Source organism: Anopheles aquasalis, chromosome 2 (assembly GCF_943734665.1).
Source record: "Anopheles aquasalis chromosome 2, idAnoAquaMG_Q_19, whole genome shotgun sequence".
Lineage (NCBI taxonomy): Eukaryota > Metazoa > Arthropoda > Insecta > Diptera > Culicidae > Anopheles > Anopheles aquasalis.
In genome coordinates, this window is record NC_064877.1 from 31,876,524 (window position 1) to 31,897,500 (window position 20,977).

The 20,977-nt window shown below is 49.2% G+C and overlaps 3 protein-coding genes across 4 annotated transcripts in view; 1 reads left to right on the top strand and 2 right to left on the bottom strand.

Annotated features, from left to right (window-relative positions):
• Positions 1–2: 2 nt before the first annotated feature.
• LOC126570186 (dipeptidase 2) lies at positions 3–2,759 on the bottom strand. The gene is made up of 2 exons (XM_050227753.1): positions 1,707–2,759; positions 3–1,629 (listed from the first exon to the last, which is right to left on the bottom strand). The coding sequence occupies exons 1-2, from the start codon at positions 2,514–2,516 to the stop codon at positions 1,108–1,110; spliced, it is 1,332 nt and encodes a 443-aa protein (XP_050083710.1). The 5' UTR covers positions 2,517–2,759; the 3' UTR covers positions 3–1,107.
• Positions 2,760–3,186: 427 nt separating this feature from the next.
• On the bottom strand, positions 3,187–5,614 carry LOC126572336 (THO complex subunit 1). Its single transcript, XM_050231565.1, has 2 exons — positions 5,467–5,614; positions 3,187–5,403 (listed from the first exon to the last, which is right to left on the bottom strand). The coding sequence occupies exons 1-2, from the start codon at positions 5,506–5,508 to the stop codon at positions 3,283–3,285; spliced, it is 2,163 nt and encodes a 720-aa protein (XP_050087522.1). The 5' UTR covers positions 5,509–5,614; the 3' UTR covers positions 3,187–3,282.
• Positions 5,615–5,740: 126 nt separating this feature from the next.
• LOC126572335 (plastin-1) overlaps positions 5,741–20,977 on the top strand; it is a 31,314-nt gene continuing 16,077 nt past the window's right edge. The window contains exons 1-2 of one of the 2 annotated variants that reach the window (XM_050231562.1): positions 5,741–5,859; positions 6,653–7,300. In XM_050231562.1, coding sequence (XP_050087519.1) covers positions 7,226–7,300 — 75 coding nt within the window. In that variant the 5' untranslated portion in view covers positions 5,741–5,859; positions 6,653–7,225. The remainder of the gene's footprint in view (positions 5,860–6,652; positions 7,301–20,977) is intronic. The other variant, XM_050231563.1, reaches the window with a different exon arrangement.

The window sequence follows — 20,977 nt, forward strand, 5'->3', positions numbered from 1 at the left end:
GCCTTCGCGTGGGCCTTCTTCTGCGCTGCACGGTTGTGGAGCAGGATGAGGGAGTATTTGTGATGTACAGCAGTCGCCGCACCGCTACCACAAACAGCGCACCACCCCACCACGGAAGCAATTTAATTGATCCTATTCCACCGTATCCTGTGGGTGGTTCGCCTTCCACCGCCAATCTCCATGAACCTCATTCCCAGAGTCCCGCGAGTCACGTGGAGACAACGGTAAACAGTAGTGTTGGCAAGACGCAGCTGTCTTAGTCTAGTTAGTAGTCTGTATTATTAAACTAAACACCTTCACGAATACTAGCATTAACATTTTTAATACCACCCCAACATCCCGAGACGTGATGACAACGAAAAGATGGAACAAATCTCGTAGACTTACCAATCTAGTAGACTAACAAAAGACGAGACTCTGGGAATGTCTGGGGTTTCGATGACTACAATGCGCCATCGAACCAGATCCGATTACTCTCCCTGAATCGTATCACTGCCTGTCCTGTCCTACTAAACTCGCGCACATACACGGGACTCCACGCGAACCGTCTGCAGGTTCCGTTCGGGTGAGCGTGACTGTAACGCTGGACAACGATTTTACGCCAAGAAAATAGAAATAGCTCTCTGTAACTCCACCCCAGCCGCACCCGGCGCCCTCTAGGATGAACAATGGATATAAAGAATGCGCTGCGCTCAAGGGTGAATCAAGTTGATATGCGATAAGGGAGTTTGTCTTCGCTTCCGATTTCCGTCGACTAGGTTTGCACTATTAACACATTAACTACAACGGGGGCGATAGGAATGCGCCAAGGACCTCAATGATCGGCTCGTCGATTTCATGTTCTACCATAGGCTTTCTACTTATCTTACTCCTGCTTTGTATTTGTTTGCCTTCCCATTTACCTCCCGCCCCTGGTGGTCTTCCCCTTCCGTTTGTGTGTCGCTGTGTGTGAATGTATGTGTTTTGCCTAGTAGTGTGTCTACGTGGAAGATAATAATAGTAATAATACTTGTAATACTCGTACTTTGGTTACCCTCGCGGTTCAAATGCCACAGATGCCCGGCAGTAGAAAGTAAAGTGGCCACCGTCACCGTCACCGTCGTTGGCTTATGTTTCCGGATACCGACAGTAGGCATTGCCTTCGATGGCTTCCAGTGGAATCCAGTCCTCGGACAGTGGTAATCGGTTCCGGTTCGTTTCGACCTCCCGCAGTACCCGCACGATGTTCCCTCCAACCAGCTTCTTAATGGCGACGGAGCCCCACAATCGATCACGGGCCAGTTCGGCCAGGAGTAGTGGATAATTCTTGGGTGAACCGCTCAGCCCCACGTGGTCTACGCCGGCAATCGCCCGGATGTAGTTGATGGCCGTGATGGCATCCTTCAGCGACATCGGTTTATCGCCACACCGCTCCACGTTCAGCATCAGCACGCCTCCGTTCTGCGACAGAGCACTCAGGATGTGATCCGGTACGGCGGCCGTCGTACCGTTGCATGCCATCGACGAGGGCAGTGCGTTCGAGAGGAGTAACGGAGCTTTGGCCACATTCAGTGCCACCATCATGGCGGGTTCGGAAAGTCGCGAAATCTCAACCAACATGCCCAACCGGTTCATTTCCTGGATGACGATCTGTAAAGTACGGAAGGCAAAGTGACTTTTAGTGGCACTAGAATACGAACTGGCCACCTTCTGTGGCATTAACTTACCTCGCCAAAGTTGGTCAACGTGGAGGGCAGATTTTCGTCGAAGAAATCGTTCCGAATCGAGGCACTGGCCCACGGTGTCGTGCAGCCGACGCCAGTGAGCGAAACAAACCGTGCCCCGAGCGAGTACATCGACCGTAGCACGGCCAAACTGGAACCGAGCGTATGGCCACCCTCGAGCCCGAACAGTATCGCCAGCTTACCCTCCGTGTGCGCTTGTTCCATTTGGTCCGCATTCTCCACGACCGCCATGTCCCCGTTTTTGCCGACCAGCCGCCGTGCATCGTCCAGTCCCTCGAGCGTGAGCTGTACCGCGTCCAGGTACTGGGCGGCACACGGGACCGCGATTGGCCACAGCAGTGCCCCCACCATACCGCTTTTCACTTCCGCGAAGCTTTTACTAAAATTGGCCCCCATCGGTGGTGCCCAGTAGCCTTCGACGAGCGGTGACTCGACGAGTAACCGCCGGATGAACGCCAACCGAGCTTCCAGGAGCGAGGAAGACCGTAGCTGCAAACCGAGCGGAATACCAGCGGCCAATGCCACACACACCAGTAACCCGGAGACGAGGGCAATGATCTTACGATTCCGGCGCTCCTTGCCAAGCTTCGGTGGAGGAGGCGAGATGCTGTCCTTGGTGTACGAATGGATGCTCCCGTTCTTGATCTTCTCCGGGTACTTGGTGATCTCGGGCGGTAGCTCAATGTCCGCGATCTCGGTAAACACGAAGCAGTGCTGCTTGCAACCGGCCGGATGCTGATGGACCGGATGCAGCTCCATGAAGTCGTGGTTCGGCATGGTCGCTGTGTTCATGCTGTTCCCGTTGTTGTTGTTGTTGTACTAGCCCTTTGTTGACGCAGCACGGAACACGACCCGTGTTGCACCCCTCCCACTCGTCCCGCCCCTGTAGTGCACCTGTTACTACACGCGTGGCCAATCACTAGTGAGCCATGTCCGGGTGATGGCGGGTTTCGCGTGAAACGGTATTGTCACGGATCACTTTAACGCAAAGAGGGGGAAGGATTACTTTTTTCGGTCAAATCTACGACGAAAGCTGTACTGTCTTTGTGCTTCTGTGGCCGTGGTTCCGGGCGCATGCGCACAAAGGATAATGGAAGGATATGAGCTGTGTGGCGGCAGCGATAACAGCATACCCGTGACGTTCCTTGGTCGGGAATCGGAGATTCGAATGAACCGTTTGTAATTTCCGGTGGTTCCAGTAGTCCGGAAGGATGAATCTGAATCAGATAAGTATTGTCCTTTTTAAGCAGGCTATTTTATTCGAGGATCATTCCAAGTCCGAAGCATCCAGAATCACGTTGGCACCGAATTGAAGACCTTCACCGGAAGTTTCCGAGCCTTAATACATAGAACGCTTGAGATGATCCTTAGTTGTATCCAAAAAGATTTGAAAAACAAATCAATATTTCCATCCTACACAACCTTTTCAAAACCAGACACAAAAGACACACGAGAATTAGGATTTGTACAGCTCGTAGAAAAATGCATTTATTGGTAAGCTTTCGCGAAAATTAAAAGAACACGACGCCACACAGTCGTCGAGCGATGGATCGGATGCTCACTCGGACACTTCTTCCACTTTGTCGCTGAGCAGGGCAATCATTTGCTTCACGGCATCGGCCGCCGCCACCAGTTCCAGCCCCTCCAGAATGTACGCCAGATTGTCCAAGCTCGCATCCATATCATCGTCAAACCAGAGCGTCAGCAGATGACAGCACTGCTCCGTGATGGTTCCGTTCTCCGACTCGAAATACTGTATCTCGTCCGCCCCGTACCCGAGTTTGGTGGCCAGCTTTTTCCAATCCTTGCCAATACTCGGCGCTAGCTCGGCCAACTGTTCCTTACTGACCGTGAGCGTTTTGTGTGTGTTTTTGTCTTCCGGCGTTAACTGATCCGTCTTCAGCAGCTCCGAATCCATCTGTTCGTGCTCTTCATCACCGACCAGTCCCTCACCTTCGGCCTCCGCCTGCTCGACGCTAGGTGTGGCCGCTTCCACGTCCTGCATCGCACTCTCCAGCTTCACATCCAGCTTGTCCTTTTGGATCTTCTTCCGTACACTCTCCAGATAGTCCGACACCTTGTACGAGGGAGCATTAAAGAGCGTGAAGAAGTGTGGTGATTGCCGGGCGAGCAACCGCAACGCACGCCATTCGAACGAGGGATCTTGCTTCTCCTTCGGATTTTCCAGATACGTCTCCAAGGTGGGCAGAAAGTTCCGGTCCGTACCTTTGCAGGCCTGCAGATTGTCCGGGCAGACGTTCCAAAGGCGCGTAATCTCCGGATTGCCCATGAAGAACTTGCCCTGGCGTGTCGCATCCCTTATCAGATCACCCAACGGGCGCCGAGGACGCTTCGTCGGTGGACGACCGGATGTAGCCGTGCTAGAGGAGGCGGTGGTGGACGAAGATGAGCCAACGGTTTGTGCCGCGGTACCAGCACCCGGTCCGGTACCGGTTGTCGCCGTCGAAGCTGTTCCGGTGGCCGGTGCACCATCATCGAGCACCGCTTCCGGTCGTTTGAATTCCTTGCATCCTTCGTTCTTCCAGCTGTTCCACAGTTCCTCGCGTGTCAGCATATGGCGCACGGTTTCGGCAAACTTTTTCCCATTCGGTGGCGATTCCTCCACCAGCCGGTAGACGAGCGTTTCCGTTTCCTTCAGCCAATCGCTCTGCGCTTGTGTGAGTACGTGCGCATCCGCCTTAAACTTGACGGTGGAGTTGAGATACTGGAACAGAATCAGAAACTGCACCAACACCGACCGGCGAAAGTTGGAATCGGACAGCTGCAGCGACAGGAGCTTCGGATTGGTCAGAAACTTGGCAAAGAAGCGACCACCGGCCTCCCGGAGTTGATCCACATCCATCGGTGGACAATCGGCGCTCGCTGTGCCTCCTTCCGTCAGCTTCCCACTGCCCGTCGATCGATGTTCTTCCAGCTTGAAGCTACTGAAAGCCGCCAGTACGCTCCCGGCGTGTGTCGCGAACGTTTTCCACTGGACCTTGTTGTAGCATTGGTTCGGGTTACGGAAAAAGTCCTGCAGTGCCCAAAACTTGCAGTACAGATTGTAGTCGATCTTGAGTTTGTTCTCGTCCGTCGTATCCTCGGCCTCGGTGTCGGCATCATCGGTCGCCCCGTTACCGCCGGTTAGCTGGTCCAGCGTCGTCTCGTTACCCTCCATACCGTACTCGGTGATGTTTTCCAGATTAAACTCGGAGATGATGTTCAGTCCGCTGCGCTCGGAAAAGGGGAAGAATTTGGCCAGGAACAGCAGTATCCGTCCACAGAAGACGGTGTTCTGGGAACGGGACAACCGACGGAGCAGATCGTTGCACATCCGGAGCAGATTGTGTTTGCAGGCCGTAAAGAAAAACTCCTCCTTCCAGGTGGCCACATTATTCTCGACGAACGTGAAAATCTGCTCCGCCCGATCGATCGTCACCGCGTCGAAACAATCACCCAGCAGCACCACCGGCATCGTTGGCATCGTCATATCCTTTCGGCACGAGGCGACGGCAAAGTTTATGAACGCCTCGATGGCCGGTATGTCCTCCGTTTGCATGAGCATCATATCACGGAAGGCCTGGTGCAGGGCCGTCTTCTTATCGCTGGCCCGGACCGCATCGTAGTCCGCCTTCAGCAGCTCGATATCGTTCGCCTTGAACGCGCGTCTTAACGAAGCCTGGCAAGAGCGGGGTCGGTTAGAAAAGGACACGTAAAGGGGCACTCCCTCAGGGGCACTTACGGTGAATGTTTCCAGCAGCCCGAGAAAGTTGGACGAACTCATTTTCTCCGCTTATCCGCACCGATACACCGATATTGCACCGATTATCTGAATAAACCGCAAAAAACAGTGGTCCAAACGGCGCGGGAGTGTAAACAAGGGCGAACGTCGTGGTGTTGGTCAGATAAGCCCGCGCTATAAAGCCAAAAGGTCCGTGTGTCCTACCCCCCTCCGATGCAGTATCATGCAGTAGGCCGCGGAATCGTGTAGTGTTCGGTTGTCCGTCTTGTTTTTCGCCGAGAGTCCGTAAACACCGTCGGCTTGGCGTTCTTCGCTGTTATTTCCAGTTTTTGGATCCGTCTCGTCGCGCTACTGAAGCCCAACGCGTTGTGCAAAAGTGATACCCGCAGCAAGGTTTGGAAAACGTGCTCGCCCCAGCTTACTATCCCCTTTTACCTCCACGAGACGCACGAGGAGAATCCGGTTCCGTTCTAGCCCCACCAGCCCTCCGTGCGCGTATTGATTGCGGGTGGATGGATAATGTGTAGCTGCTGCGACAAACCGGTCTTCCAGCATTATTGTTGTTCCCCTATTGTTCCCCACCGTTGTGCACACCGTTTCGTAAACACTTTGCCCCGATTTCTCCGTAGCTCCTGGGCTCCAGCGTCATCATCACGCGCCAGACCAGGAGAATAGCGTAAAGTGTGACTCTTCGGGGAGGTCAAAGGTCCAAACCGTCGACTGCAAAGGGGATTCTAGAACCGCACATCATCGCCCCTACATCTTCAGAGAATCGGGAGAAGATTCTTCATTCTTCCAGCCGCCACGTTCGTTAGTGTTCGTGCGAAGGAAGTGCGAAGATGATCATCATTCATTGAGCAGAGATAGAACGTGCGCTCGCTCGCTCGCTCGCTCTGTCCCTCGTTCTGGTCTTGGCATCCCCTCCCACCCTGGGGGCCAAGTATCTTGACTCAAAGTCCCCCCACCACCACCCGAGCGCGGGGTTAAATGGAGTGGCATTCAGTTGAATCACAAGACGCCGCCGACGCCTCCACAGCGACTACGACGACAACAACAAGATCAATCACGGCACTTTAGTCAGTAGGCTGGTGTTGTTGCTGGAGCGTCGTCAGCGAGACACGCACGCAATCATCGTCCAAAGTTGTTTTCAATGTATTTGCATTCTCTTACCTCTCTTGGCCCGCAGCAGCAGCAGCAGCAGCAGCAGTAGGTTTCGGTTATCATCGCTGTTTTCTTGATTGGTGCCTTTCGAGGAGTGCGGGTGCGCCATCGGCCTATCTATCCCGGTGTGGTCGTAGTGTTGTACAAGAAAATTCCGTGAATGTGAAAACGAAAAAAAAGGAAAAAAAGAGTGACCGACGCGCTAGTGTGTCGTTAAAGTGTAGCGCCACGGTTACCCAGAGAGTATCAAGTGCAAAGGTGTGTTACCCCTTTTTACGCGCACGTGCTTTTTGGTGGAGCTGCGGATCACACAGAGCGGTTGCTGGTTGTTGGTGTTTTGTTGATTGCGTGCAGAAAAAAGCGGCGTTTGTGGTGCGTGCGTGCGGTTGTACGCAACCAGAAGCGGAAGGCCGAGCGGGCTTTGTGGCGTAAATTTCAGCTCAGTTCGGAGTGAGTTTTGGTGAAAATCCACGAAAATTCCCCGCCCGGGCCCTGTGAGGCAATATCGTGAGAGAGCTTTCCTGGCCACGCGCTAGACCAGCAACAACAGCAACAGCAGCCCAGGTTGTGCGTACCAAGTGTGTGATACAACAAAAAAATGGCTTCATTTCGAAATGCGCACAAGAGTCTGTCGGTGGAGGAGCGGGCGGAGATGAAGGAAAAATTCGAAGAGGTAAGTGGTTGGTGTCTTTTTCCCTCCCCCCCCCCCCCCCCCCCTCCCTTAGCAGCCGGATGCCCCAAGAACCTGAGTTGGAGGAAGCACACAGTCCCCTGAAAGTTGTTGACCTATCATATCGCGAGGGAGTTTGCTAACAATGTTCGAATCGTTCGTTATCAGTTTCCAGAACCATTGCCACACCGACCATGCCATTTGCAAATAGAAGCGAGCATCCAAGACCGGAAATTAGCTGGCAGCTACGGGAGTTGTCTCCTAGTGAGTCATCCTGAAGCAGAAACTCTAACCCCGAGAAATGTAATTAGTAACCGCGACGTTTGGGGGTTAACCATGAATCCAGTCGGTGGGACGGGTATTTAAAAATATTTTACACCCGCGGGTCCACTCCAGCCTTTTGGGCCGGTTTGATGACTCATGCGCGGTATGAAAACACACGAGGGTGTGTATTGTATTACCGACCACCACCACCATCACCATCGCCACGCCAGAGAGTGCCATGTAAGCCGGTTTCTCAGGAATCATTTGCATACTATGTGCGATTCTTTCGTCGCAGCACCCTTCGGTAGCACCCAACACGACTGCTGCAGTGCATGATGCACTTCAGAGAGAATGCAACCCCTTCTCGCGTTGAGTTGAGCTGTGAGGCGGATCAAGTTGGCATAGAAATTGTAGAAATTAATTGAAAGCAACCCTCGACCGCGTACCAAGCGAGCGACCTGGCAACCACCGTCTCCATAGAAGGCTTATCCCCTCCTTAGCCCTCCGAGAGGGGTGTTGGGTTACACTTTTCCAAACCCCAACGCCCTCCCAGAGTTTCCCGCATAAAAATGTGTTGTTGCATCGTAGGAAAGTGCGAACTGCGCGTCATTCGCACACCACAAAACACGTTCTATGGCCCTGGAGGGGTGGTGCCTCCTGCCGGTCGACCTTAATTAATTTCCAATTGATTTACGATGAATAAATCAATGGGTCTGCATTCCGTTCCGCCCGGCGACGAGGAAAAGGAAAATCGGGTTCGGGCTCTTCCTTTCCCGACAACAGAGGAAGCCCCGGAAAGAGAGGAACGCGGGGATCGATTCTCGGGTGCGCTGGTGTGGCGCCACCCGCCATTCACTCCGCACTTGGCGCAGCCGTCAGTAACGGTTCGTGCATGTGTGTGTTAGTGAGCCGGCCGGTCTGGATTTGCCGGTTTTTCACCCCACGCGTCGGGAAACCAGCACCAGACGGCGGTTGACCTCATTTTCTTGTGGGAGTGCCGGAACCCGGGAGTAGCCGAGGTGCCGACGACGGGGGTGCCTCTGGAATGGATGCTCACGCGCATGCCAGAAACGTGGCACACGGGGCCCAGCCCAGCCCCGGAATACTCCGGACATCCGACCGACCGGAATTACTTTTCCTCCGACAACGACGACGACGTGGCGAAGAGAGCTTTCCCGGGGACGACAGAAGCATGCACATGCTTCGGGAAGAGGTGCCGGTTGTTGATATCCATCCGGCCAAACGGTGTTGTACTCTCGTTCGTACGGAGGCGAGCGGCTTTCTTCTTTGTTTTTCTCGAAGTTTTCCACCGGTTTTCTGGTAGTCGCTACGAGGGGGAACGGAGTTGTGCGCTTGCGATCCTTGGTGGCCCTCTGATTTGAAGAACACGTGTACCACTCGTCGGTGTCTGTCTGTCGCATCCATTATTCACTTCGTGCATTTCAATTTGTGATGATGGTTTGCTGGCAGGACAAGTGTACGATTTTTTTTGTACGGGGTTTTTCAATTAATACATGGATTCTGGTTAAGACCGTTTAGATTTGTTTTATGATGTTTTATACTTAGTATTTTAGCTAGATTCTCGTTAGATTACGAGATCTTTGAGTTACATTCATTGACAAAGGTTGGTAATCAAACAGGATTATTAGCATTTTCATGCTCCACCAATTTGTAGGCTGCTGTTTTTATCCTTGTTATGAATATTACCCCTTGTAATTCAATAGTTGATTGTGCAGGACAAAAAACAACCGTTTTAAAAATATTGTAAATACGTGTTTTTAAAGACAGAGTAATTAACATGAAAGTACATAATTAAAAATGCGTTAGAACTCGAGAAAATGTAAAAGTAATTGCTTGTAGAGTAAAATTACTTTTCGGTGTATGTTTCATATTTTTTCTCTTTTTGCCTTGTGCACTACAGAAAGGTGATGATAATGATGATGAGATCCACCTCTTAACACAGCGTAGGATTCAGATTAGCATTTGGTTGTAATAATAGCAGCTTGATTCACATTTGAAGAAGCGATATTGGAACACTCTCCAGAACACTTTCTCTTCCGCGCATACAACAGCCATAGCATCGACATTACCTTCGGTTCCAATCCATTCCTGTATCGATCGGTTATAAATCTGTTTAAAGCTCCTCGAGAGCCAGCAGTTGCGTGTTGCGTCAGAATTTTAAAGCCTCTCATACACCAGAATTATATCGAGAATTTCATTAAGTATCCGATTTTCAAAACTCTAATACCCAATAATGAAGATCTCTTTTCTTTAACGGTACCCTTTTTATCGTACTTGAGATATTACCATTTTTAGTGTAACTATCAGTGTAACATTGTCCTTACGTCCATTTTGCTGCCCAACTTTGGCCCACATCCATGCAATCCTCCCATGCACAAATCCGACCCCAAAAGCCATAACTAATGATGCCTCGCGAAGAGTGGGGTCGTTCCTACGTCGTCTGCGTTACGTAGGCGGTTACTTATGGTCACTTGGCCCGAAAGACCCCTCTGGAGGTCTCAAGCTCCTCGAGGGTGGTGTCTGTCTGTCCGTTTGAAACACATCCGCCACACGCTAGGGCCCGCACACGCGCCTCCCATCAATGGCCATAACGTACGCCCGTGATGCGTGATCGCTGCTGCTGCTGCTGCTCCTTGAGCGACCAGAAAGTCCCCGAAAATGGACCCTTTCTCTGTCGCCCTTTTCGTTTCCGCCTACAGTTTGTTGTATAATCTTTCCACTTTCTCAACCACCCGTTGGTGGGGGAGGGTAAACCCCGATCGGTCGATCGGACGGTCGCTCGGTCAAACTTTCTCCTACGCCAGCGATAGAAGCGCCTGGAGCGTAGAAGGTAGGCTTCCCTTCTTTGTTGTCTCGTTTGTCTATGAACGGAGGCGAAGGCTGATCGCCACTGATCGCGGCACGCTCTGCTCGGTCACTACCGCTATGTGACCCCGTCGCTTATCAGTTGGCCGATGTCCAACGGAACCAACGATCCGAGATGAAGGTCTCGGTCTTGGGCTGCTGCAGCAGAGGCTACCGAGCATTGCTTATCATGACTTTCCGGCATACCAAGCGTTGCTGGTGTTCCATGAGATAAACACAACGCTTCCCGTCGTCGTCGGACAGACAAATCGTCCTTCAGAAACCTTTTGCGTTGACCCCCTTCCGTCGTCTGGTGCAATGGTCCGTCACAAAGATCATGCGCTCATGCTGTAAATGGCCAGCAAATGTGCATTCCATTGCTCCAGCGTGACCTCCGCCACCCCTTAGCCCCCCCTTTCTAACTGCATTGCTGCGCACTGACAAATCGTGCGCGAGATACAACGACGCCGACGACGGCAGACAGATGACAAAGAACTCGGGGCGTTTGAGGGAGAGCTACACGTACTCTCAGCACGATCACGATCGTAAATGCTTTTTCCTTGACATCAACAAACTGCTCGTCGCCCCTTTGGGGGAACAATTTGCATCGCCGAGACACTTCCGCGTTACGGAGTCTCCACAAGAACACAGAATCGAACAGAACAGTAAAGAGAACACAATCAAGAGTCTAGGCACTTGAGAAGCTAGCTGGTTCCGGGTGGGGGAGAGATATGATATGAGTCACCAGGCAGATTGTCAATCGTCGTGTGGTGAGGCGATTTATGACAACAGTTTGTTGATTGGCCTTCTCTTCTCTAGCCCAGTGCTTCATGCACACCACAAAGACGTCGATGGGAGTCTGGGTCGTGAGTGAGTCACCTCAACTCCCTTTGCCGGGGGGGGCACGATTCGTCCAACGTGATCGACTGGCCCAATCCAGATCCAATCCCCAAGAGAGTCCAAAATGTGATGTGGCCATCATCTCCACCCCGATCCTGATCAATGTGGGGGTTGGCGGAACAATAATATGAATATTTGGCATTTATTTTTGAGGTTTTGCTTTGGTTCACCATTTGAACGGAGTTCAGAGGCATATAGGGGAAGCTTAGATCGCTTTGAAGTGTCGCTTTGGAATGCCTTTCGTGCCGCGACGTGACGCCCTCGTACATTATTCACACGCGCGCCATTACGTCATCCGGCAAGACGTTGCAGCAGGCTGGCCATCATGACATCAGCAGTCTATGCAATGCGCTCCATTTAAAGACGTTTTCCGTGACTGTGAGGAGAAGACCACATGGTGGACCATGGTGCTGGAATGAGTGTGCTGGAGGGCCCGACTTCTGCTTTCGATCAACTCATTCCAGTAGACCTCGAGTGGAGAGAATATCAAAGGCAGAGTGGTTGTTTGAAACAAAGCAGCTTTAAAACAAGTTGCTTAAAACACTCTCCAGAACTGAGAATTTTACTTTGATTCTAGCAATCAACGAATCAAATCGCGTTCTGAACTTTTTTTTTTTTTTAGTTGGTATCTTAAGGACGGAGCCGTATATATTAGAAAGGTAGAGGAAGATAGAGTATAAACAGTAGAGGGAACAGGCATTTCCTCCTGCCCCAGGGACCCTTATACCGGGGGTGCTCGGTGTTTAAACCTAAACCGCGTTCTGAACTTATTCTTCCCGCTAATCCCACTAATACAATGGATACTCCATAGGCTAATAAACATTGTAATTACCTTCAATAGATTGTTACTTTGTAACCGGAGGGAGGGGTGATTGTGACACCTTCCCTATCCTCATCATTATGGGATTTATTTGTCATTCGTGACTGAATTGTAAACGATGAGCCTCGCGCCATGGTGTGGGCTGTTTCGTTTATAAGTATCGTTCCTGTACCTTCTGCTTTGGGTATCTCTGCATTGAGGGCCTGCTTCAGGTGTGGTACGGAGCACAAAACACCCTTCGGTGACACGGAGGAACACGTATCGTATGAGCTAGACACTCATGAAAAAACATCGCTATCTACATTATGTGACAGAAGGAAGTGGGCAAGTTGCTGGTGGTCCCAAACCAGGAACATGAACAAACTGAGGTGCCTATAGTTCAGAGTTCACAGTTGATTTTATTGGAATGAATATTCGTATGTGCCTCAAACGCAATGGTAAAATAATAATCAGCTCGAGAGGTATCTCTTTGTACAGTGGTGCATTCTGTGGTTTTTAACATTAGTATGATTCACATCAGTGGCCTTACCGTTGATTAGGGTATTTTACTACAGGAAAAACGAACCACAAACTCTCTTTTTGAGTTTCTTTTATCTTTTGAGCTTTGCTTGGCTCTCATAAATCCCCACAACCTCTCTCACAGCATCATTCAACCAAACAATAAGTCATTCTCATGGCCAGATTCTTCTGGATGACTTAATCTTAATCTGCATGGCCACAATAGCAAGACGTTCGTCAAGAACTGTCAAGAGGTTGAAATAAAGTTACTATCGTGACCGAGAACACCCGAAAGACGAAAGAAACAATCTTTCAGCATCAGTTTACTCTTATTCAGCTTGGTTGGAAATTTTCTGTAAAGAACTTTCTTGGTTCATTGCTGCTATGTAGCTCAGAATTGCAAACAAATGTTGCTATCGTGACCAAGTGTCCGCCATAAAGTTTCACAAGTCGCCAAATGACAACCAATAAAAGTTTCTTAAACATGAAAGTTCCTATCGTGGTCGCAACTACACCTTAAGATTGCAGTTTGCGAATACCAGTGCAGCTGAACCTCAAGGCGCACCGATTAATGACGGTCAAGGGAAGGTGTGGCAGCCGAGAACATAGAGAGAGAGAGAGTGCGCACGATTCTACGCGTTCTATGCGTATCATTAGTTCAAGTAATTATCTAATCACCATGAGCCGGCCACCAGCATGATGTTTGTTTGCGTGCAACGCCTGTGCTCACAATCGCCTGTGGCGCAATCCACTGCAATTGCTCGCAGCTTCTCAACCTTGTGCCCCTCCTCCCCTCTGTTTGGCATTGACCGGCGGCCGGTGCACCGTCGTCGTCTGTACTTTGCTAATCGCGCGCTCAATGGCTTATCTGATAAAGTAAACACGAGGTCCCGGGTGGTGCAATTGCATCGCAATCACCGGAATGAACTGTTCAATTAAAGGCACGTCCGGTGGGAGACTGTTGCTCCGGATTCTGGTTGCAGCTTCGACTTTTAAACGAATGGAAACTCGCGAGAATGGACACCACCAACGGGGCCAGGCAGAGCCAGCAGCATGATGGTCTACAACACCAATTCATTCAAATCATTCTACCACCACCACCACCACAGCGATCATCAACACTTCGTCACCCGCAGGGGGTTGAACGATTCGATTTTGCTGAAATGGTGAATCCGTATGCAAAAAAAAAAAACGAACAGAAACCAACAAGTAGAAAAAAAAATCGTTTAACAAAATATGTTCACCATATGGGTGGCTGCTGGTCGCACCGCCGTTGGTGGCAGAACTGACGAGCCCTGGGGAAGGGACCAACGCGGCTCGATCGGTCGATCGCTGCTGCTACGTCGTCGTCGTCGTCGTCGCACACGTTGGCTATCGCCGAGCATCTCTTCGCTCGGTGTTGTGTCCGCTTTTGCCTTCTTGGTGTTTGCCACCCCCTGGAACCAAACGGCGGGTGTAACCCGTTCGTTTGTACGCGTGTGTGTCTGTCTGTGTGTTGCTATTTTCATTTTCAGCTTCACTTCAATCCGCTTTGTGCGCGAAGAAGAAGAAGAAAGACGGGGCTCTTGAGATGTGGCTCTTTTTTTCCGTCATTTCTGCCCATTTCTGGCCCCAAAGATGGAACTGCGTCTTGGGCGAGCGGGGCCACAGAATGAAAAGAAATCATATCTCTCCCCCTTGGCGTTCCCCTTCCCCCACTACGTTTGCAATGCTAAACGAGAACGAGACCGTAGCGAGAAGACATAAGGCGGTGTGGAATGTACGCGGTTTTGAGCTCGCCGAGGAGAGAAGTCCGAAGGGAGATCCGTGCTTGTATGCCATAATCGCATTCACACTGCTGTGGCAGCCGCGACCACACCGATCGGGGGGGTCCCAGTGAGGAATGGGGAAAGTAGTGTAACAGCCTCGGAGAAGATGATGATGATGACGCGGTCGTGATCGTCGTCGTCGTGGCCGCCGCCATGCGAGCTGCTGCTGTGACAGAGGTCAAGAAACTTCGATGCCACGTTAAGAATCGAACCGTACCGTGTACCGTATGCTCACGCGGCGAAGCTGCGGGGCTAGCCGGATTATGCTTATGTAGTTCAGTCTCTTCGTCAGGGAGCAGGGGATGTACTGGCATTAGCATATTTCTATTTTTATTCAAAATATTTCTACGAAGATTCTTTCGCATTTTTGTAGAGCGGTTGCATCGTAATCCATTTTGTTTTTCTTCTTTTTTTATGTTTATGTTATGGCAAATGCTTTGAAAGTTACAATGCACCAACTACGATACCATTATTTTTGATTCCAGTATAAAATTGCCTTTCAAAAACAGTAACTACACGCAAGAGTTTGTTGAACATTTTAGCTCACATTTTCACATTACTTAACGTTACACGTTACAATGTAAAAATGGTCAAAATCATACGTTTTTAGTGTTAGCGATTTTAGCGAGTATATCTGCTTGTTTCAAAACGATATTCAAATGGATAGAATGGTATTTGAAGGCATTACAGCTCAATAAGATGGGTTGATGGCCTATGCCGATAAAAGTTTAATTCATCGCAAAACCACTAACCATCTAATGTTAAGGTTTGCTATTAACAAAAAAATATATTCTAAAAAAAGGGCTTAACTTAAAACTCAAAACAAATACTGGTGTGGAAAAAATGTCAAACACACTCGATGGAAAGATTGTGAATTTAGAATCTAGAAAAAAAATGTTATGATTGGCGTTTGTCGTCTGGAGTAATCAAGAGATGCTGGCTAGCATAAAGGTGACAAGATAGCCCGTAAATGATTCTTCATTCAAGTATTAATGTTTAATATTTCGCTTTGACGTTTACTCTAGTCCTTACTGATCATTTTATCCGCATTTTCATCCTGTAAATTGTAGTTTTTATCTGTCAAATTATGTGACCAAATTCTAAACAGTCAGTTTCCGTGAATTTTTGTCAATTTTTGATAGTCAATAGTACAAAATAAATAATCTGGCAATCAGAAAATATAAAGGAGATACGATTTAAGTGGTTCAAATTATCAAATGCATGCCACTTATTCAAATAATAAAGCAAGATGCAATGCTTTTCTTGCCACGTTGCTACACTACAAATCCACTTGTTGGTTTTTCTTTAACGGCAACTGACATTCAGAAGACAAACCAGAAACATTTTGTTCCACTCTGACAACGGATTCAAACAGAACAAGCAAGCGCAACATGCTTATCAACCTGCCTATCAAACGCTGGCATCGTTCGCCAATTACTTGCCGCTAATTAACCACAGCTAGAGGGCATTGAAACGAGCGCGCGCACGCGCGAGAGAGAGATCAGCGTCCTCGAAACGGTCTTACGGTCCCCCGGGGCGTGCAATCAAATGAAAGCATTTTCATTCAATCCATTCCGAGGCCAACACTTAATGAGTTGCATCGGGCGCATATTGCGAGCCGATTGAGGCGTCCCAGTCTTGACCTAATGTAATGTCTTGTCCATGGCAGAGATGTATGTCAGTAGCACTCTCCTATTTGTTTCCTGCCACTGCACACAACGGTGAAGGAAAGGTGAACATCCAGCACAAGGAACTGGTCTTTACGCTTGATCACATCACGTTCTCTCTCGGCCATCCTCAACCACATCATCATCATGACAATCATCAGATGAACCCCCCCTTAGATGCCGGTTGACAAATCGTTGCCCATCATTCGCCACACACCGGTTTTTGAAACCCGCCAAACCGCAGCTGCTACCGTTTGTCATCGTCGTCAGGATGTTCAAGTAAGGCGCAGCTCTCGTCGATGTGCGCATCTCCGGTGTCATCCCTTGATCTGCGCAAACCTGTCCGACGGATGTCACAAACGAAAAACCACAAACAACCTCCTTCACGATCAATTGGACAAGGCCGTACGTTGGTGGGCGCATTTTGCATAATAAAAGCTGCCACAGTGTCACCGTGGTAGATCACTGGAAGCGCACACTGTCCCCGCGTGGCCAGCTGATTACGATCGCTAACAATTAGCATGCATCACGCGTCTTCGTTGCTACTATCATTCCCTTACCATCATCATATTGCGCCAAGCCGCGTCGCGTCAAGTTGTGCGTTAGCTAATCAACCGCATCACGTCGGTTCCTCTCCCCCCCCCTTCCCCAGTGGGGCCAAGCGAACGATTAACATGGCAATAAACACTAGGATTGTGTGCGCCGCCGCACGCACGCGCGCATTCGGTTATCCGGGTGTCATCCGGCACCGTGTTTCGTTTCGTTCGGCTCCACTTTGGCTTCTTGCTCGCAGGGCCATCATAAGTTGCATAATGTGTCCGGCGACTAAGCGCCAGTGCCAGCGCCGTTCGTGGTCCGTGTGGAATATACGACTAGTGTCGTCATCGTCATTGTCGCTCCGCAATTGTCCGGCAACGTTTTCTGCGCCGCATAATCGATATTCCGCCGCCACTCTCGTCCTGTGGCGCTAGTGCTGGTGCTTTTCTATTTCTTTGATTTGTTTTTCTTTCTTTTTTCGGGTACAGCAGATTTTCCCACCACCATTCGCCCCTCGGTTCGTGTTCGATCGATAGTAGGGGGTACTGCATCATGCAAATGGTGTACGCGCTGGACGATGTATTCCGGGCGTGGAAATCGACGCGAGTAGCGCGGAGGGTTGTAGCTTTCGTGTCGTGCAAGGCTATAGGAATTCCCTATTCCGCCTTACGTCATGGGATGCAAGTGATTGCAATTGATTTGTGGCCTCGATTTGTGGGCTAGGATATTATAGATTCCATTTCTGATGAGGACGCAATGAGGCAAGTTGCTTGAGATTTAATTATAGTTTACCGGCAGAGAATACGTACTGATGATAAAGACTTGATGATTGTCTTCTTTTTGGACACTTCTAAGCTTTGAACGAATCGACTTCCCGGTGGTGCCTTCCATTGGTTGGCGTCAATCCAGCAACTAATTTCTGGTTTTTCTGGTTTGCTCCACGTAATGCTCTTCCGGGTGACGATGACTCATAACAATGTGGTCAGCCAAGAGCTACCGGATCATAGCAGGTGAAATGGGGAGTTTCAATCAAGAGGAATCAAAAACCGCTCTTGGTGACACCGATTGGTCGAGCGTGATCATGTCAATCAGATGTCTTTGTGGTGTTGTTTAGCACCTCGGGGACTCGTTCTCCCGGATAACGGATCTTACTTTACTTTGCTACAACGTTGCTCAAAACAGTTTTGTTAGCGAACGGTGACATTAAAATGAAGTTCTTTGAAGCTGAGCTTTGAATTCAACAAAAACTCAACGGGGCTACCTAAATAAACTGATAATCTATCAAAAGAATATTGATTTGTAATTTCTGATGATCCATCACGTAGCTACAATGGGCACCGCAAAAAGTACCTTTTCGCAGACGCACCTTCATGAATTTGATTTCATGGATGAAGTTTTTGATAAATTTTCCCCAAAAATGGACCAAATATTCTGCAAAAGTTGTACTTTAATATGTCATTCACTTGAGAGAAATACATTGAATGGTTTCTTCACAAAAAATCGTCAAAAATGAGCCTTTTATGGCCAGAAATTACCGAACCCCCCCTTTAAAGCGTGCTTCTTTTAAATCCGGAAACACAAACTAGTAGGATTGTTTGCATGTTAGACGCGCATTAAAAAAAAGGTTCCGTTTGCAGTTTTCATACATTTAAGTATTTTGCTTCGACTATCCTCCTTGTAAATTTGACCACTCTGCTGACACTCCGTTAACAACCAATTTCCATCACGATCCATTCTTATTTACAGTTTCCAGGGTCACAAAAACAGTCTTACTGTGACAAATCCTACATTTTTGGGCCCTAAGCTGAACATTTCTGGCTACATTTAGAACTTTCTGGCACATTTATTTTCCCTGGAAGTGTTCTTATAGAATTTCTTGTCTTGTGGAAATTTAATTCTTCATTCATAATACGTTTCGCCGACCATCAGCATCCAGTCAAAACTTAGTTGTACAACATTCGATTGCGTCTATTAGCCAGTGATCTTTCCAAACGATTTATTGCCAAATGATGTCATTTTATGGTTCATTATAACCTCTTCAATATAGTGCACCTTTATTGCGGATTCTAAATGACTCAAAGCTAAGAAATACTCCCTTTCCGGAGAGTTTTATTGAGAAATCACTACAAGCACTACAAGCGATGAGCGGTCTTCGCCTTCTCAAACCAGAACTCTCGGAAGACTGCTCTCTAAATTGATAACAAAGTCTTCCGATTACATTCAGTGACTGCCTGCCGCAATTATTCGCAGTACAGATCTTTCCGTCTTTCTTGCCTTGTCTTGTCCAACTCATCAAGTCTACTCGTACTCCGTCTAGAAGGTACCGCACTTCGCCCACCCGCGGACCTGCTCCAGTCAGCAAAAAGGGTGATCTAGATCGACTCGATCGTTTCGAGCGTGCAAACGTAGATTAATTAGGCGTAATCCAATTACTGCGCACTGGTCCCGGGGCGTGGAGGCCGGCCGGAAACCGGAAATCGAACCCTGGTCGGGATCGCGGCTCCAGAGAGAACCGGCTTTTGATGTTCTCTGCCGCGATCTCCCCGTCCGCATGTCAGCTGTGGATCCATCTGCTGTAGCGATCGTTGTTGCTAGCATGCCTTCAAGGGCGCCTCGACAAAACATTCTCTCTGTCGCGAAGTGAACGAACGAACGAACGGAACTCCATCTACGTCCCAATGCTGGCTGCGGGCAGGTACTTGTATTGTGTACTGTTTGTGAAGCATCGTGAGTGATCGTGGCGCTTTATGTGGCGCCAGTTGCATCATCGCAAACAGAGCGCAGTGCAGTGCTGCTGTGCTGCTGCTGGTGGATGCTGCTGTGAGAAGAAAGCGGCTCATCTCTGGACGACCATCGTCATATTTCCACAACCTTGAGCCACCGCCTCACAGAGATGATCCTCCTCCTCCTTCCCCTCTTTCCTAACAGCGCGCACTCGGTCGCGGCCGTTGATTTCGTTTTCCATCGCGTCGAGCACAAAGCACACCGGCGGCGTTTGTTGCGTTTTTGATGAAGTCCCACGATGGTGGTGATGCCCGGTGCACCGGGGGCCACGCCATAAACAACGAAAATCACTCCGATAGCTTGGTGGAAAGGAAAGGTGGGATTGAATGGATTTCTCGGGCGGACTTTCGGGTTTCGCGCGGAGCATGTTTCATTGAAAAAGATTTTCAACGCCAGCTCGGAGCCACTTAACGAACCGGGCGGGCGCGCGCGCGCGCGCGCTGCAGCAGTCATCCACCAGGCCCCCCGAAAAATATGATTTTCATGTTACGCGATCGTGCTGTTGTCCCACAGATTCCATGTCATTTATGCGATTAATGGAAACGATTTGACAGTTCATTGAGTAACCGGTAAAAGTGAAGGTTTTCTGGAGATATCTTCTTCAATATTTCTTTTTTTTTTTTGTTTCTTTTCAATCGCTTTACAATTTGTTTCGGTCCTATTCGGTCGCGCGCAGCACTCCATTATCAAGAGTCCCCTGTATTCCTTTTTACAAAAATGTAATAAAATGTATTTTCCATTTTTGGCAATGGTTTTAAGTTGGCACAGATGTGACATTTACGATTTGGCATAAAAAAAAAAACAGTTTTGCATAATTGTTTTAATAAAAAGCAACACCATTTTTCGTACAAACTGCTTTAATTCATATATGCTGCACGACTTTTTTTAAAATTAATTTTTATAAGGTTTGCTTCGATTGATTAAAAAATTTTGCGCAATATTCTTGAAAGCACGCGAGAAAAAATGTTTAAAATCAATGTCACCGAACAATTAAATACCTTATCCCCGGCCCGTTAAGAAGATGCAAGAAGATGTTGTTTTGCTCACGATCCACGATCCACGGTGTGTACCGTTGGTTGGTTGGTGGCCTTCGGACGCACAAAAGCCAGTACCCGCCCGTGTAACACACATTTTCCAACCCATTCGGCAATCATCATCGCCATTACCCCTCAAGACCCCGTTCGGTGCGGTCCGTGCATGCTGCTGAAGATGCTGTTGCTGCATAATGTTGGCGCGATCGCTCCGTACATGCCACGCACCGAAGGCTGCAGCATTCCACAGACAACAAAAACACATCGCACTACACTGTTGCCGGGCTGGTATGCGAAGAGATCTCGGTTAATCGGCACACAAATTGCGCGGCCATTAACATCCTGGGCTGGGCAAGCGAGCTCGAGCGATCGCAACGCCGCTGGCTACGGGATTTTGGACCAGGCTGGTATGTTGCTGCTACCGGAAAAGCGCTTTCCTCCTGCTCACTCTCTCTCTCTCTCTCTCTCTCTCTCTCTCTCTCTCTCTCTCTCTCTCTCTCTCTCTC

What these genes read in the sequence shown, in the direction of transcription:
- LOC126570186 (XM_050227753.1), bottom strand. Translation starts at nt 2,516, where the DNA reads ATGAACACAGCGACCATGCCGAACCACGACTTCATGGAGCTGCATCCG. An exon ending in CGTTGACCAACTTTGGCGAG is followed by an intron (nt 1,630 to 1,706) that starts GTAAGTTAATGC and finishes CGTACTTTACAG; the next exon opens with ATCGTCATCCAGGAAATGAA.
- LOC126572336 (XM_050231565.1), bottom strand. Translation starts at nt 5,508, where the DNA reads ATGAGTTCGTCCAACTTTCTCGGGCTGCTGGAAACATTCACC. An exon ending in GGCTGCTGGAAACATTCACC is followed by an intron (nt 5,404 to 5,466) that starts GTAAGTGCCCCT and finishes CGCTCTTGCCAG; the next exon opens with GCTTCGTTAAGACGCGCGTT.